Below are 16,023 nucleotides of genomic sequence, written 5' to 3'. Positions count from 1 at the left end.
ATAATGAACTGCCATCGTTACAGTGTGTAGAACTCTGCTTGGATCCTATAACTGTAACTCAACAAGAACTGTCAATTTTAGGAAAACAGAGGCAAGAACAGAAAATTGGAAAAGAGTGAAGATGTAAAAATTCAAAATTTTAGCAACAAGATATCTCCCACTTCCTACAGACTAAGGAGGTGGCCATGGGCACCCGCATGGGCCCCAGCTATGCCTGCCTCTTTGTAGGTTACGTGGAACAGTCCCTCTTCCGCACCTACACAGGCCCCAAACCCCACCTCTTCCTCCGGTACATTGATGACTGTATCGGCGCCGCCTCTTGCTCCCCACAGGAGCTCGAACAGTTCATCCACTTCACCAACACTTTCCACCCCAACCTTCAGTTCACCTGGGCCATCTCCAGCACATCCCTCACCTTCCTGGACCTCTCAGTCTCCATCTCAGGCAACCAGCTTGTAACTGATGTCCATTTCAAGCCCACCGACTCCCACAGCTACCTAGAATACACCTCCTCCCACCCACCCTCCTGCAAAAATTCCATCCCCTATTCCCAATTCCTCCGCCTCCGCCGCATCTGCTCCCACGATAAGACATTCCACTCCCGCACATCCCAGATGTCCAAGTTCTTTAAGGACCGCAACTTTCCCCCCACGGTGATCGAGAACGCCCTTGACCGCGTCTCCCGCATTTCCCGCGACACATCCCTCACACCCCGCCCCCGCCACAACCGCCCCAAGAGGATCCCCCTCGTTCTCACACACCACCCTACCAACCTCCGGATACAACGCATCATCCTCCGACACTTCCGCCATTTACAATCCGACCCCACCACCCAAGACATTTTTCCATCCCCTCCCCTGTCTGCTTTCCGGAGAGACCACTCTCTCCGTGACTCCCTTGTTCGCTCCACACTGCCCTCCAACCCCACCACACCCGGCACCTTCCCCTGCAACCGCAGGAAATGCTACACTTGTCCCCACACCTCCTCCCTCACCCCCATCCCAGGCCCCAAGATGACATTCCACATTAAGCAGAGGTTCACCTGCACATCTGCCAATGTGGTATACTGCATCCACTGTACCCGGTGCGGCTTCCTCTACATTGGGGAAACCAAGCGGAGGCTTGGGACCGCTTTGCAGAACACCTCCGCTCAGTTCGCAACAAACAACTGCACCTCCCAGTCGCAAACCATTTCCACTCCCCCTCCCATTCTCTTGATGACATGTCCATCATGGGCCTCCTGCACTGCCACAATGATGCCACCCGAAGGTTGCAGGAACAGCAACTCATATTCCGCCTGGGAACCCTGCAGCCATATGGTATCAATGTGGACTTCACCAGTTTCAAAATCTCCCCTTCCCCTACTGCATCCCTAAACCAGCCCTGTTCATCCCCTCCCCCCACTGCACCACACAACCAGCCCAGCTCTTCCACCCCACCCACTGCATCCCAAAACCAGTCCAACCTGTCTCTGCCTCCCTAACCGGTCCTTCCTCTCACCCATCCCTTTCTCCCACCCCAAGCCGCACCCCCAGCTACCTACTAACCTCATCCCACCTCCTTGACCTGTCCGTCTTCCCTGGACTGACCTATCCCCTCCCTACCTCCCCACCTACACTCTCTCCACCTATCTTCTTTACTCTCCATCTTCGGTCTGCCTCCCCCTCTCTCCCTATTTATTCCAGTTCCCTCCCCCCATCCCCCTCTCTGATGAAGGGTCTAGGCCCGAAACGTCAGCTTTTGTGCTCCTGGGATGCTGCTTGGCCTGCTGTGTTCATCCAGCCTCACATTTTGTTATCTTGCAGAAGGATTTCCTTTACTTACATGACTGAACATTGGGACCAAGAACACTTGGCTCCATTAGTATCCTGAGACTCAGGTTGAACTTAGGAGGCCTAACAGTAATGGGAACGCCCCCAGACAAAATCTCACAGTTTTTCAATTTGTGATGGTGTTTGGGGAGGGGGGTGGTGCTGTCTATCTATCTCAGACTATCTCTCATTATGAGAAGTAGGTGCAATCAAGAGGAACAAATTCGGCACACAAGACCCTGAATTCCTGCCTCTCTACTGCCCATTTACCTATATGCCGAAATAAGATTTGCACATGGGAAATGTCAGCACCAGAAATAGAGCTCAACAAGATTTCCAGTTGAAATCACAGCATGGAAAAATACAGCACTATAGGGATGCTACTGCCTGGATATAATTTGCTGTAAAGGAGAGACCAATTATTCTTATTTCCTAGAACCAGCATCAGCCATCTAAAGTAGCTATATAGCATTATATTTTGCATGCCTCTTCTTTGCCATAGAGTCTTATAGGCAAGCCGAGCCAATATTACTGTGACCCTATCCTGACTTCAAATACTTCAGCAAGGTCAGAAGTGGAGATTTCCAACACATTATACCGCTAATGCAGAAACAAGTGTTTTTGGCCCCATTGTGTTTGATCAACTAAATTGATCATAACAAGCAATGCATTTGAAATATTAGTTAATGAAGGTTAAATCTTCAAAAGCAGAACTTGAAATATTCAGATGCTAAAGGCATACCTGATCATCACCATAGACAATCACACATTCATTATTTCCTGTGGAACTAAAGGAAAGAATATATTTTTAGAACCCTCAATGATTTTTCATTATTTTGTTTCTTTTATCATTTTTGGTTGGTAGCTGTGAACTGTGAGCTAACAGCTGAAGGTGACCTTTGGGCTATAAATAGCTGTTTGTTTTAAAAGAGAGCAAACAACTGATATTTGTTTATAATGCTAGGCCATTGTAGTTCATTCTTGTTAAAAGTGCTCAACAGACATTTCAGTTCTGGAGAAGTACTATGCTGAAACAGATTGTAAATGTTTGAATAATAACCAGAGCAGTTATGGTGTCAGTCAGTCGAAAAGAGTAAAATCAAAGTTTGAACTTGTTTTGAATTGTATTTCGTCAGGAGGATTGTGCCTGCAGAAGCTAGAGAATGGAGATGTGATTGCTCCCTGTTTATCTTCCCAGTATAAACTTATTGAAAGTTCAAGAAATAGAACTTTTGTTCTCAGTATTAAGTGAATATTCCTTGGAGCCTACTGGAAGCTATCAGAATGCACCAGTGTTCTCAGGAAACCAAGCAAAATACAACCCTATTTGCCTGTGGGATTACAAATCATGAAGACAGCTTAAGTAACTGGCTAGTTACATCTCATTTATATTTTTTCCTTTTGATTTATCCCTTAACTGTGTCTGTTTGTCTATCTTTGTAAGACTGGGAGATAGAATAAAAAATAAATTTGATTTAAGTCATATCATGAGATTGTGCTGTTGCATAACCTACCTCTGCTAAAGCTATTAATAAATTATTAAATCTTTTGCTTAAACTATTAACCCAGTGTCTGGTATCAGTTATTCAAAAAGTCTGGTAGGACTGGTACCACTGGGTCAATTTTGTGGGCTATTGAATAGTTTAATTTTACTGTGTTCCAAATACAAGGATAGAGTGGCTGATTTGATTTTGATTTGGCTGTCTGTCTTTGTATTGGTAACAATATATATGAAGACCGTAAGCAAACCACTTCAATCCCCAGTATCAAATTTTACAACACTAGTGAATATATTATACAATAACCAGGTAACTTATTAAAAATTAATTCTTGGAATCCTAGTTGACTGTGGTAAGCAACATCACCCCACCATCCAACAGCTTCTTGACATTGCTGCAGCCTTTGGCATATTTGCCTACATCCTCCAACAACATCTACCTTAGTGGGACTGCTTCCACCTGCTTCCAGAGAACTATAGAAGAGATGCATCAAAAAAGGAGCCATTCAATCCATTGTAACAAAGTGTGAAGCTGGATGAACACAGCAGGCCAAGTAGCATCTCAGGAGCACAAAAGCTAATGTTTCGGGCCTAGATCCTTCACCAGAGAGGGGGATGGGGAGAGGGTTCTGGAATAAATAGGGAGAGAGGCGGAGGCGAACCGAAGATGGAGAGAAAAGAAGGTAGGTGGAGAGTAGAGTATAGGTGGGGAGGTAGGGAGTGGATAGGTCAGTCCAGGGAAGATGGACAGGTCAAGGAGGCGGGGTGAGGTTAGTAGGTAGGAAATGGAGGTGCGGATTGAGATGGGAGGAAGGGATGGGTGAGAGGAAGAACAGGTTAGGGAGGCGGAGACAAGCTGGGCTGGTTTTGGGATGCAGTGGGGGGACGGGGCGAGCTGGGCTGGTTTTGTGATGCAGTGGGGGAAGGGGAGATTTTGAAGCTTGTGAAGTCCATATTGATACCATTGGGCTGCAGGGTTCCCAAGCGGAATATGAGTTGCTGTTCCTGCAACCTTCGGGTGGCATCATTGTGGCACTGCAGGAGGCCCATGATGGACATGTCATCTAAAGAATGGGAGGGGGAGTTAAAATGGTTCGCGACTGGGAGGTGCAGTTGTTTGTTGCGAACCCAGCAGAGGTGTTCTGCAAAGGGGTCCCCAAGCCTCCGCTTGGTTTCCCCAATGTAGAGGTAGCCACACCAGGTACGATGGATACAGTATACCACATTGGCAGATGTGCAAGTGAACATCTGCTTAATATGGAAAGTCATCTTGGGGCCTGGGATGGGGGTGAGGGAGGAGGTGTGGGGGTAAGTGTAGCACTTCCTGCGGTTGCAGGGGAAGGTGTCGGGTGTGATGGGGTTGGAGGGGAGTGTGGAGCGGACAAGGGAGTCATGGAGAGAGTGGTCTCTTCAGAAGGCAGACAAGGGTGGGGATGGAAAAATGTCTTGGGTGGTGGGGTCGGATTGCAGATGGTGGAGATGTTGGAGGATGATGCATTGTAACCGGAGGTTGGTGGGTGCTATGTGAGAACGAGGGGGATCCTCTTGGGGCGGTTGTGGCGGGGACGGGGTGTGAGGGAAATGTTGCAGGAAATGCGGGAGACGCGGTCAAGGGCATTCTCGACCACTGCAGGGGGAAAGTTGCGGTCCTTGAAGAATGCATCATGTCCATCGTGGGCCTCCTGCAGTGCCACAATGATGCCACCCGAAGGTTGCAGGAACAGCAACTCATATTCCGCTTGGGAACCCTGTAGTCCAATGGTATCAATGTGGACTTCACCAGCTTCAAAATATCCCCTTCCCCCACTGCATCCCAAAATGAGCCCAGTTTGTCCCCTCCCCCCACTGTATCACAAAACCAGCCCAGCTCGTCCCCTCCCCCCAATGCATCCCAAAACCAGCCCAGCTTGTCTCCTCCTCCCTAACCTGTTCTTGCTCTCACCCATCCCTTCCTTCCACCTCAAGCTGCACCTCCATTTCCTACCTACTAACCTCATCCCGCCTCCTTGCCCTGTCCGTCTTCCCTGGACTGACCTATCCACTCCCTACCTCTCCTCCTATACGCTCCTCTCCACCTATCTTCTTTTCTCTCCATCTTCGGTCCGCCTCCCCCTCTCTCCCTATTTATTCCAGAACCCTCTCCCCATCCCCCTCTCTGATGAAGGGTCTAGGCCCGAAACGTCAGCTTTTGTGCTTCTGAGATGCTGCTGGGCCTGCTGTGTTTATCCAGCTTCACACTTTGTTATCTTGGATTCTCCAACATCTGCAGTTCCCATTATCACTCATTCAATCCATTGTGCCTGCGTTAACTGAATAAATTAGCCAGCTATTCTAATGCCACTGACAAGTGCCTCATCCGTAGTCTTAAAGATTCCAGCACTTCAGGTACAGACCCAGGTTCCTTTTAAATGAACTGGGTCTCAACCATCAAACTAAGCAGTGAATTCCAGACACCTACCACGATTTGGGTGAAAAAGTTTTCAAATCTCCTTTAATCTTTCGAGCAATCAGTTCAAATCGGTGACCATAGTAATTGTCATTTTTGTCTGGGGGGGGGGGGCAGTGGGGGGAGATCAGGTCTTCCCTGTTACTCTATCCAAGCTTCTCAATTTTGTACACCTTGGTTAAGTCACCCCTCAGTCTCCTTTCTAAAGAAAATAACTGTAGGCTATTCAATCTTACCCCATACATGCAATTTTCAAGCTCTTGTAATATTATTGTACATCTCCTTTGTCCTCTCTCTAGATTAACCATGTCATTCCTGCAAAGTGTCGACTAAAATTGTATGTAAAACTCCAGCTTTGACTCAAACAGCCTCTTACATTGTTCCAGCATTGCATCCCTGTTCTTCATTTAGTACCACACTCAATGAAGGACAGTATTCTAACTGCCTTCTTTACCACATTTTCTACCTGTCCTGCCAACTTCAAGGATCAGTTAAGCACGCATTTCAAGGTTTCTCCTTCCTCTACTCCACTCAATATCTTCCTGTTTCTCGTGTGATGTTTTGCTTTGTTTGCCCTCTCCAAATATGTAATCTCTCATTTCTCTGGACTTAATTCCAACTATGACTGTTCCACCCACTCAACCAAACATATTAATATTTCCCTGCAATCAATAATCCTCCTAACTATCAAGTACCAGGCCAAATTTTGAGTCATCACAGTCACTCCTCTCATATTTAAGGTAAAATCATTAAGTACCATAAAAAGAAAGGACCCAAAGCTGAGCCCTGTGGAACACCATTGGTATTCACTAAAACATTCATCAACCATTACCCTTTGTTCCCTGTCACTGAACCAATTTTGGAGCCAACTCGCCACATTCCCCGGTAACCCATGTGCTTTAATTTTTCTTAGCAGTCTGCCATGTGAGATCTTGTCAAATGTTTTAACTCCCTTATTGTCTGATATATTATACTCTAAACGAGTAAAAATTTCCTAAAACTTAACATTGAGAAAACCAAAACCATTTTCCTTGATCCCTGTCACAAACTTGCTTCCCTACTGATTAGATAGCTACTGGAGCCCATATTATCTGTAAACAGTCAGACTATTCACAAACATGATAAATGGTATCTCATTTGACAGAGATGAGTTTTCAATCACCAGCATATAATTTACATACATAGACCTTCTTCTACATCTGTAGTATCACCCATCACAACACTGTCTTATCTCATCAGATGTGAATCCCTCAGCTGTGCGTTTGCTAATTCTGGACTTGGCTATTTTAGAGTTCTCAGGCCAACTTCCCATCTTGTATCTTTCATGAACTTGAACTTACAAAAACATCGCTGCCTGAATCCTAAATTCAATCATGGTCCAGTCACCCATTATCTATCTAGTTGCTGTTTTAGAGTTCCTAGATCTGTAAGACCTTAATTTTAAAGCTCTCAGCCTCATTTTAAAATCATTTTCCCTTTTCCGTTGTTTCATCTGTCACTCCTTGGTACCTCTTCAGCCCTATATCGCAACTCCTGCCCTCTGATGTCATTTGAACTCTTGTCAATTCAGGCCTATTGTGAATCCCCAAGTTTAGTTGTTGCACCATTTGAGGCCATGCTTTGAGCTGGCCTTGGCCCTAAGCCCTGGAACTTCTCCCTAAAACTCACTGGTCCTTTACCTTTCCTCTGAGACTTCACTAACACCTACTTAGTGAAACCAAAGTTTTGGTTCCCCATCCTAATACATTATTTAGCTTTGTTCCAATATTTTTATACCACTCCTGTGGACCACCTTGCTGTATTGTATTTAGAGTGTTATACAAGTACAAGTAGTTACTGATGTTGACATGGGCATCACTCATAGGGCATGACTTTATATGTGAGAAGTTAGCCGTGAGCCTTGAAATAATTCTTGAAACATAAGAGAACATAGTTAACATTTTGATATAATCATCTGTTCATAACATTTGTGTTGTGCTATTATTAAGGCTATTTTCAGAAATTTTCAGTGTACGGTACCAACATAAACCATCATAGTTTGTTACCCCTCTTGACATTCGTTAACTAAAAGTATTTTACTTCATTACGGACAAAAGATTAACTAAGGAGAAAATACAGCCCATTAAAGATCAGCATGGCTGCCTTTGTGTGGATCAGCAAGATACTAAACGAGTATTTTGCACCAGCGATTACTGTGGAGAAGGATATGGAAACCAGAGAACTTGGGGAAATATTTAGTGATATCTTGAAAAGTGTTCTTATTACAGAGGAGAAGGTGCTGGACATCTTAAAACGCATAAAGGTGGATAAATCCCTGGGACTAGATCAGATGTACCCTAGAACTTTGTGGGAAGTGAGGGAAGGGATTGCTAGGTCCTTTGCTGAGATGTCGATGGGTGGGATACCAGAAGACTGGAGGTTGGCTAACGTGGTGCTATAGAAGAAAGATGGCAAGGAAAACCCAGAGAATCATAGACCAGTGAGCCTGACATCAATGGTAGGCAAGTTGTTGGAGGGGATCCTGAGGGACAGATTTACATGTATTTGGAAAGGCAACGACTGATTACGCAAACTCAACATGGCTTTATGCATGGGAAATCATGTTTCACAAATTTGATAGCGTTTTTTGAAGAAGTGACAGAAAGGATTGATAAAGGTAAAGTGGTGGACGTTGTCTATGTGGACTTCAGTAAGGTGTTCAATAAGGTTCCAAATGGCAGTTGGGTTAACACGGTTAGATCACACAGAGTACAGAGAAAACTAGTCATTTGGATACAACATTGGCTACAGGGTAGGAGACACAGGGTGGTGTTGGAGAGCTGATTTTCAGACTGGAGGCATCAGTGCTCAGTTCATTGCTTTTTGTCATGTATATGAATGATTTCAATGTGAATAGGAGGTATGGTTAGTAAATTTGCAGATGACACCAAAATTGGTCATATAGTGGATAGCCGAGAAGGTTATCTCATCGTATAACAGGACCTTAATCAAATGGGCTGATGGGCAAAGGAGTGGCAGATGAAGTTTAATCTAGATAAATGTGAAATGCTACATTTTGATAGGGGAAATCAGTGCAGGTCTTGTACACTTAATGGTAAGGTTTGGGGGAGTGTTGCTAAACAAAGGTACCTTGGAGTGCAGGTTCGTAGTTCCTTCAAAGTAGAGTCACGGGTAGACAGGGTTGTGGAGAAACTGTTTGGTATGTGTGTCTTTTGTTGATCAGTGCATTGAGTATGGGAGTCGGGAGGTCATGATGCAGCTGCACAGGACATTGGTTAGGCCACTTTTAGAATACTGCATACAGTTGTAGTCTCCCTGCTACAGGAAAGATGTTGTTAAACTTGAAAGGTTGCAGAAAGTTGCCAGGGTTGGAAGGTTTGAGCTATTAGGAGAGGCTGAATAGACTGGGGCTATTTTCACTGGAGCATCGGACGCGGAGGGGTGACCTTTTAGAGCTTTATAAAATCATGAGAGTCATGAATATGATGAATAGTCAAGTTCTTTTTCTCAGGACAGGGGAGTCCAAAACTAGAGGGCATAGGTTTAAGGTGAGAGGAGGAAAATTTAAATGGGACCTAGAGGCAGCTTTTCACACAGAGGGTGGTGCATGTATGGAATGAGCTACGAGAAGAAATGGTAGAGTCTGGTACAATTACAAAATTTAAAAGGCATCTGGATGGGTATATGAATGGGAAGGGTTCAGAGGGATATGGGCCAAATGCTGGCAAATGGGACTAAAGTAATATAGGATATCAGGTTGGCATGCATGTTGTTTCCATGTTGCACATTTCTACGCATCTGTGACTCTACTTACACTATTCCAGGATTTAATAAGATTTGCAAACACTGTGATGGTAGCCTGTGAAGAATGGAATAAATTAAGTTCATCCTTGTCTACATTCATATTAAGTAGCAATAAACAATATTACCTATAGTCTAGTCGAAGAGGCACAGACTGAAGGCCGATTATTTGACAATATGGTTCAAAATTGGACAGTTCATACATACGAATTTCTCTATCACTAGGAAAAAAAATATTGTGTTAAAATTTCAATTATTAATGTTTCTGGAAGTAAAGTATTCAGAATTTTGTAGGTACTAATTACCATATAGTTCAGAGAAATTGATTATCATTAATCTACCACTGTTTGTTATGATTTGATTTGCTTTTCAATTACATCTTTTATTGATGCTGTAGTTCTTATTCTAAACTTCCCCATTTTTATTAATGGTCTTGTGCTCACCTTAGAGAGAAAAAAATGAAACAAAAGAAAAATTAGATCACTACCTTAAATGTGGAAACAGGGAGGAACAGAAACATCCTCATATCCTCACATTTAACTCCCTCTTACCCCATATTGCTGTAAGAATACATCTCTCCCAATCTAGCCTCCTCTGCTAACGCCCTATCCTGACTGAATTGTGGTCCTGTCCATATAATATTTAACTGAAGTGAAGCGTGACGTCAATATCAGAAGAATCTCGGACCTCACCATTCAAGTGTGCTCTTAAAAACCTGTGCCCCAATCTCTAGACTCAATGGCCCAGATTTCGTAGTTGGAAGCACATTGCTGAAGCACAAACTGGAGATGCATGTTGGGACCATGCAAAAAGCCTGATTCAAATGACTTTGTGAGAATTTGTCAGGATGTTGAAAGTTGTTACAGAAAATTACCTCAAATTCATCCACCCTCTGAAAATGTCTCCAACTTTGAGTGACAGTCAGAGACTTCAGAGGATTCTGATTTACTTATCTTAATAATTAATGATAAAAAGTTACACCATTTAAAATGTACTCATACTCCTGGCTAACTATTCAACTAACAACTCTGACTCCGCAATGAGCCACCTACTAACCCCCCACACCCAAACTGCACTCCATGGACCCGACAGACCCAAATCAATGGATACACAAATCTCCTGACCTCTACACCTTCAAACCAACCACCTTCTGATCTACTGCAAGCACCCCACACCTGACCTAAGGCCCTGTCACCTTGAATCCTCGAAACACCACCACCAGACATGAACATCCACCTGATCTGGCCCCCAATTCCTCCCCAGTCCAGCCACAGGTCCACCCTTACAGCCCACAATTAACCCCACCACACCTTCTTATTACAAATATCCCCATCCCTAGCAGGCATACCCTAAGCCTTCATCCACTTACCTACCATCTTACTCACCCAGCACTTGCCATGCTGTCAGTGATAGAAATGCAGGTCTATTTAAGTTAAGATCTGGAAAAGTTCCGGAGCTGACTGAAAGGTGATGCTCATTCTCTTTATGGTTCACAGCTGGGTGCCCTTTCCCTTTGGATTTTATTATCATTACATTGCCTTGGTGGGCTGTGCCTGTAATTTATTCTGTGTCAAATGGGTGGTTTGGTAGTGAGTTGAAAAAGAGAACTGGATGCTGCCTTCAGCGCAATGAGCACTGCGATGTCTGGAATGTAAAATCGGTCCTTCCAGCACCATTTTGATTTAATTGCACCCTCTTTCTCTTCTCTTCATTTTGTCAATGTTGCACTTCCCCTGGTGGGATGTGAGGTACATTTTCTCTCCCTCCAAAATCATGTTTTTTAAATTCACTCATGTAACATGGGCAACACTGCCTGACCAGCATTTATTGCCCAACCCTTGTTGCCCTTGAGAAGGAGTGGTGGGCTGCATTCTTGAATCTCTGCAGTCCACATGATACAGGTTGACCCACAATGTCGTTAGAAAGGGAATTCCAGGAGTTTAACCCAGTGACAATAAAGGAATGCATTATATTTCCAAGTCAGGATGGTTTGTGGCTTGGAGAAGATCTTCCAGGTGGTGGTGTTCTCAGGTATCTGCTGATTTTGATTCAACTTCTCTTTCCCTATCCTTGTGGGCAGTGTTTGTTAATTGTTGATTGGTTGACTTGATAAGTTGGTGGTGAATTTATTAAAATAAAAAACAGAATTGTGAGGGGGGGATGGGGGCTGCACTGCAGGTAAAAGGGGAAAGACTATTTCACTCTGGGTGCTGTCGGTCAACCAGTGCCAAAGTGATCAAGAATTTCCATCAACCTATAAAGCCAGGATCTACCAGTAACATTTACTGCAATAACTGCAATGTTCAAGTACTCTCTCTTCAAATAATTCAGACATTGATCAATATTTCCATTTTTTGGCCTCATCTCTTATTTCTATTATGTGTCCATGTGCGTTGCAAGACCATTTCTTCTCACATTTTAATAAACATTATTTTTGCTATTTAAAGAATAGCTAGTTAAACTGACTTCTTTTAAAACATAAGTTCACTTGTGGTTGGGAGAAAGTTATCTATTAAGGATCCTTTTAAAATTTACCTTGCCACAAGTTGACAGGGCCAGCCAATATCCAAGCAGAGCCAAATTAGCCCATTCTCAACTAGAAGCTTTGAGGGAACTTATCAGGAACCATAATCAATGAGAGAACTTTAGCGGTAGACTGGTTGTAACAGTGCATTATATTGATTTAAACCAGAGATTTCAATTTTCAAAAAATTACATCACTGCTCAGGGAGTTCTCAAAATTATTATTACCCTAGTGTTAGAACTCATGTTTACCCATAGATCTATTTATTTATTTCTGGTTGTTGGTGGATATGTACCAATTTACGAGGGTATAACCCTATTTTCATCTTTAATAAAACAAGTAACTTCTACACCAAGAGGCTTAGCATTTGGCAAACTCAATGAGACCCTTGATGAACAGTTCAGAGGTACACACAACAGTTTACTGAAGACTGAGATGTTGGGAACTGCAGATGCTGGAGAATCCGAGATAACAAACTGTGGAGCTGGATGAACACAGCAGAGCAAGCAGCATCTTAGGAGCACAAAAGCTGACATTTCAGGCCTAGACCCTTCATCAGAAAAGGGGGATGGGAAGAGAATTCTGAAATAAATAGGAAGAGAGGGGGAGGTGGACCGAAGATGGATAGAGGAGAAGATAGGTGGAGAGGAGATTATGGGGGGGGTGGTAGGAAGGGGATAGGTCAGTCTGGGGAGGATGGACAGATTAAAGGGGCGGGATGAGGTTAGTAGGTGGGAAATGGAGGTGTGGCTTGAGGTAGGAGGAGGGGATAGTTGAGAGCAAGAACAGGTTAAGCAGGCGGGGACGAGCTGGTCTGGTTTTGGGATGCAGTGGGGGTAGGGAGATTTTGAAGCTGGTGAAATCCACATTGATACCATTGGGCTGCTGGTTTCCCAAACGGAATATGATTTGCTATTCCTGCAACCTATGAGAGGCATCATTATGGCACTGCAAGAGGCCCAGGATGGACATGTCGTCTAAGAAATGGGAGGGAGAGTTGAAATGGTTCTCACCTGGGAGGTGCAGTTGATTATTGCGAACCGAGCGTAGGTGTTCTGCATAACGGTCCCCAAGCCTCCGCTTGGTTTCCCCAATGTAGAGGGAGCCACACCGGGTACAGCGGATGCAGTATATCACATTGGCGGATGTGCAGGTGAACATCTGCTTGATGTGGAAAGTCATCTTGGGGCCTGGGATGGGGGTGAGGGAGGAGGTGTGAGGGCAGGTGTAGCACTTCCTGCGGTTGCAGGGGAAGTGCCAGGTGTGATGGGGTTGGAGGGGAGTGTGGAGCGGACAAGGGAGTCGCGGAGAGAGTGGTCTCTCCGGAAGGCAGACAAGGGTGGGGTTGGAAAAATGTCTTTAGTGGTGGAGTCGGATTGTATATGGCGGAAGTGTCGGAGGATGATGCGTTGTATCTGGAGGTTGGTGGGGTGGTATGTGAGTTTACTGAAGACATCTAGTTACTTTCTCCACCTTTCTGGTGACAGATAGGTTAAAAAAAATTCCCAGCTTTTACTGAATAAAAACCAAAAGAACTGTGGATGCTGTAAATCAGAAACAGAAACAGAAGTTGCTGGAACAGGTCAAAGAAATCAAAGTTAATGTTCCAGGTCTGGGGGGTGACCCTTCTTCAGAACTGTTCTGAGGAGTTCTGAAGGAACGTTACTAGACCCGAAAAGCTAACTCTGATTCCTCCTCACAGATGCTGCCATATCTGCTGAGCTTTTCCAGCAACTTGTTTTTCTTCCCAGTTTTAACTAATGAGCAAACAAGGCAAAGATTTTTGCGCTGAAGTTGAAGGAAGCAGCAATCAAAAGATATATGAACACAGAAATGAAACATTCTGTATATTGTCTTCAGATTTTTGAAATAATCATACCATGTTCCAATCAGGAATTTGTTGTACTGATTAATCAGGATGAAATCAGCAATCCATTTGACCTTTCTGCTTTTTTCTTGCACCTGAAATAGCATAATAATTCTGTCATCAGTATATGTGTATGTTGCTCATAACAGTTATTAATCAAATGATACATACTTTCATCTGGCTCATTTGCTAATTCATTTTATTGATTGGTTAGTACGAAGAGACAAGAAAAACAGAGAACAATACAAGCTATACTGGTATATAGTCTCTAGTGGTGTGCAGGCTTGGCGTATTAGCCATGGGATATGCAGGGTTACAGGAATAGAGTAGGAGCTGGGTTTGAGTGGGATGCTTTTTGGAAGGTCAGTGTGGATTAATAGGCCAAATGACCTGCTTCCATACTGTAGGCATTCCATGATTCTAGATATAATGCTTAAAATCTGGCATTGAGAAACTGACACTTTGTGGATTTCTGTTCTTTTCCAGACTTCAGACAATAAAAGCCTGAACACAGCGGTTAGTAAGTTTGCAGATGATACCAAAATTCGTGGTGTAGTGAACAGTGAAGAAGGTTACCTCAGAACAACCAGACCTTGATCAGATGGGCCAATAGGTCAAGGACTGGAAGATGGAATTTAATTTAGATAAATGTGATGTGCTGCATTTTGAAGAGGTAAATCAGGGCAGGACTTATACACTTAATGGTAAGGTCCTGGGATTGTTGCAGAACAAGGAGACCTCAGAGAACAGAGATAATGGGAACTGCAGATGCTGGAGAATCCAAGATAACAAAGTGTGAAGCTGGATGAACACAGCAGGCCAAGCAGCATCTCAGGAGCACAAAAGCTGATGCTTCGGGCCGAGACCCTTCATCAGAGAGGGGGATGGGGAGAGGGTTCTGAAATAAATAGGGAGAGAGGGGGAGGCAGACCGAAGGTGGATAGAGGAGAAGATAGGTGGAGAGGAGAGTATAGGTGGGGAGGGGATAGGTCAGTCCGGGGAGGACGGACAGGTCAAGGAGGCAGGATGAGGTTGGTAGGTGGGAAATGGAGGTGCGGCTTGAAGTGGGAGGTGCAGTCCTTGAAGAACGCGGCCATCTGGGGAGTCCTCCCACCCACACCCTGGCAAAAATTCCATCCTCTATTCCTAATTCCTTCGCCTCCGCCGCATCTGCTCCCAGGATGGCACAAGTTGTATCAAGCATCAGTCATAGGGCAGACTTTCTAAGGAGTAATAATGGCAGATTGCCATTCCAGCCCTCCATTTTTAAAATGAAAGAGAACAGCTCTGCCTTTCTGAGGGGGGATTCTAATCAGGACACTCTCAAAAATGCAGAACCATACTTCCATTCTGACAGTTCTTTTGTAGCACAGACTTGTCAGAGTGTTCATTGAATAAGAGGTGATCTCATTGAAATCCACAAAGTACTTCAATGGATAGACAAATCAGATGTCAATCAGATAGGGCAAATGCAAATAAGATGTTTATCCTGGTTAGGAAAGCTAAAACCAGGGGCACAATTTGAAAAGAACAGGACTTCCACTTGGTCTGAGATGAAAAGAAATTATTTTACTCAGAGGGTTGTTAACATTTGGAATTCTCTACTTCAAGGAGCTTTGGAGGCTTAGTCTTTGGGTAGATTTACATGAGAGGTTGATAGATATCTGACTGCCAGGGTACAGGGTTATGAGATTGGAGTGAGTAAAAGGAAGAGAAGTGCCGGAATCATATTGAATATCGGTAGACTTGAGAGGCTGAAGAAACTATTCCTGTTCCAATGAAGACAAACCACAAACCCTTTACTCAGCAGTCAGCTGCCATTATCTGAAATTCAAAGATTCTGTCAAACAGTAAGTACAGGTAAGCATGATTTTAAGATGCTAGAAAGGTAGGATCCAGATGGGTGGGGAGAAAGACCACCAGATAAGTAGGCTGCTGGGTGGGTACAGTGGCAATATCAGTTATGTAGAATGCCAGATGAGTAGAGGCTAAATGCCAGTTAAGCAGGATGCCAGAGGTACCAGGAGTAATATGCTAAATGAGTAGGGAATACAGTGCCAGGTTGGTAGGATGCCA

General features: G+C 44.1%; 1 protein-coding gene across 5 annotated transcripts in view; it reads right to left on the bottom strand.

The window, feature by feature from the left end:
• Positions 1-16,023, bottom strand: part of LOC125450726 (WD repeat-containing protein 64-like) — a 122,645-nt gene that overhangs the window by 95,478 nt on the left and 11,144 nt on the right. For 4 of the 5 annotated variants that reach the window (XM_059643862.1, XM_059643883.1, XM_059643980.1 and 1 more), the window contains exons 3-5: positions 13,960-14,042; positions 9,685-9,777; positions 2,554-2,599 (exon numbers count right to left, since the gene is read on the bottom strand). In XM_059643862.1, coding sequence (XP_059499845.1) covers positions 2,554-2,599; positions 9,685-9,777; positions 13,960-14,042 — 222 coding nt within the window. The remainder of the gene's footprint in view (positions 1-2,553; positions 2,600-9,684; positions 9,778-13,959; positions 14,043-16,023) is intronic. The other variant, XM_059643951.1, reaches the window with a different exon arrangement.

Source organism: Stegostoma tigrinum, chromosome 1 (genome assembly GCF_030684315.1).
Source record: "Stegostoma tigrinum isolate sSteTig4 chromosome 1, sSteTig4.hap1, whole genome shotgun sequence".
NCBI classification, from domain to species: domain Eukaryota; kingdom Metazoa; phylum Chordata; class Chondrichthyes; order Orectolobiformes; family Stegostomatidae; genus Stegostoma; species Stegostoma tigrinum.
The sequence above is the reverse complement of the archived record's forward strand: the minus strand, read 5'-3'. Positions and strand labels throughout refer to the sequence as shown.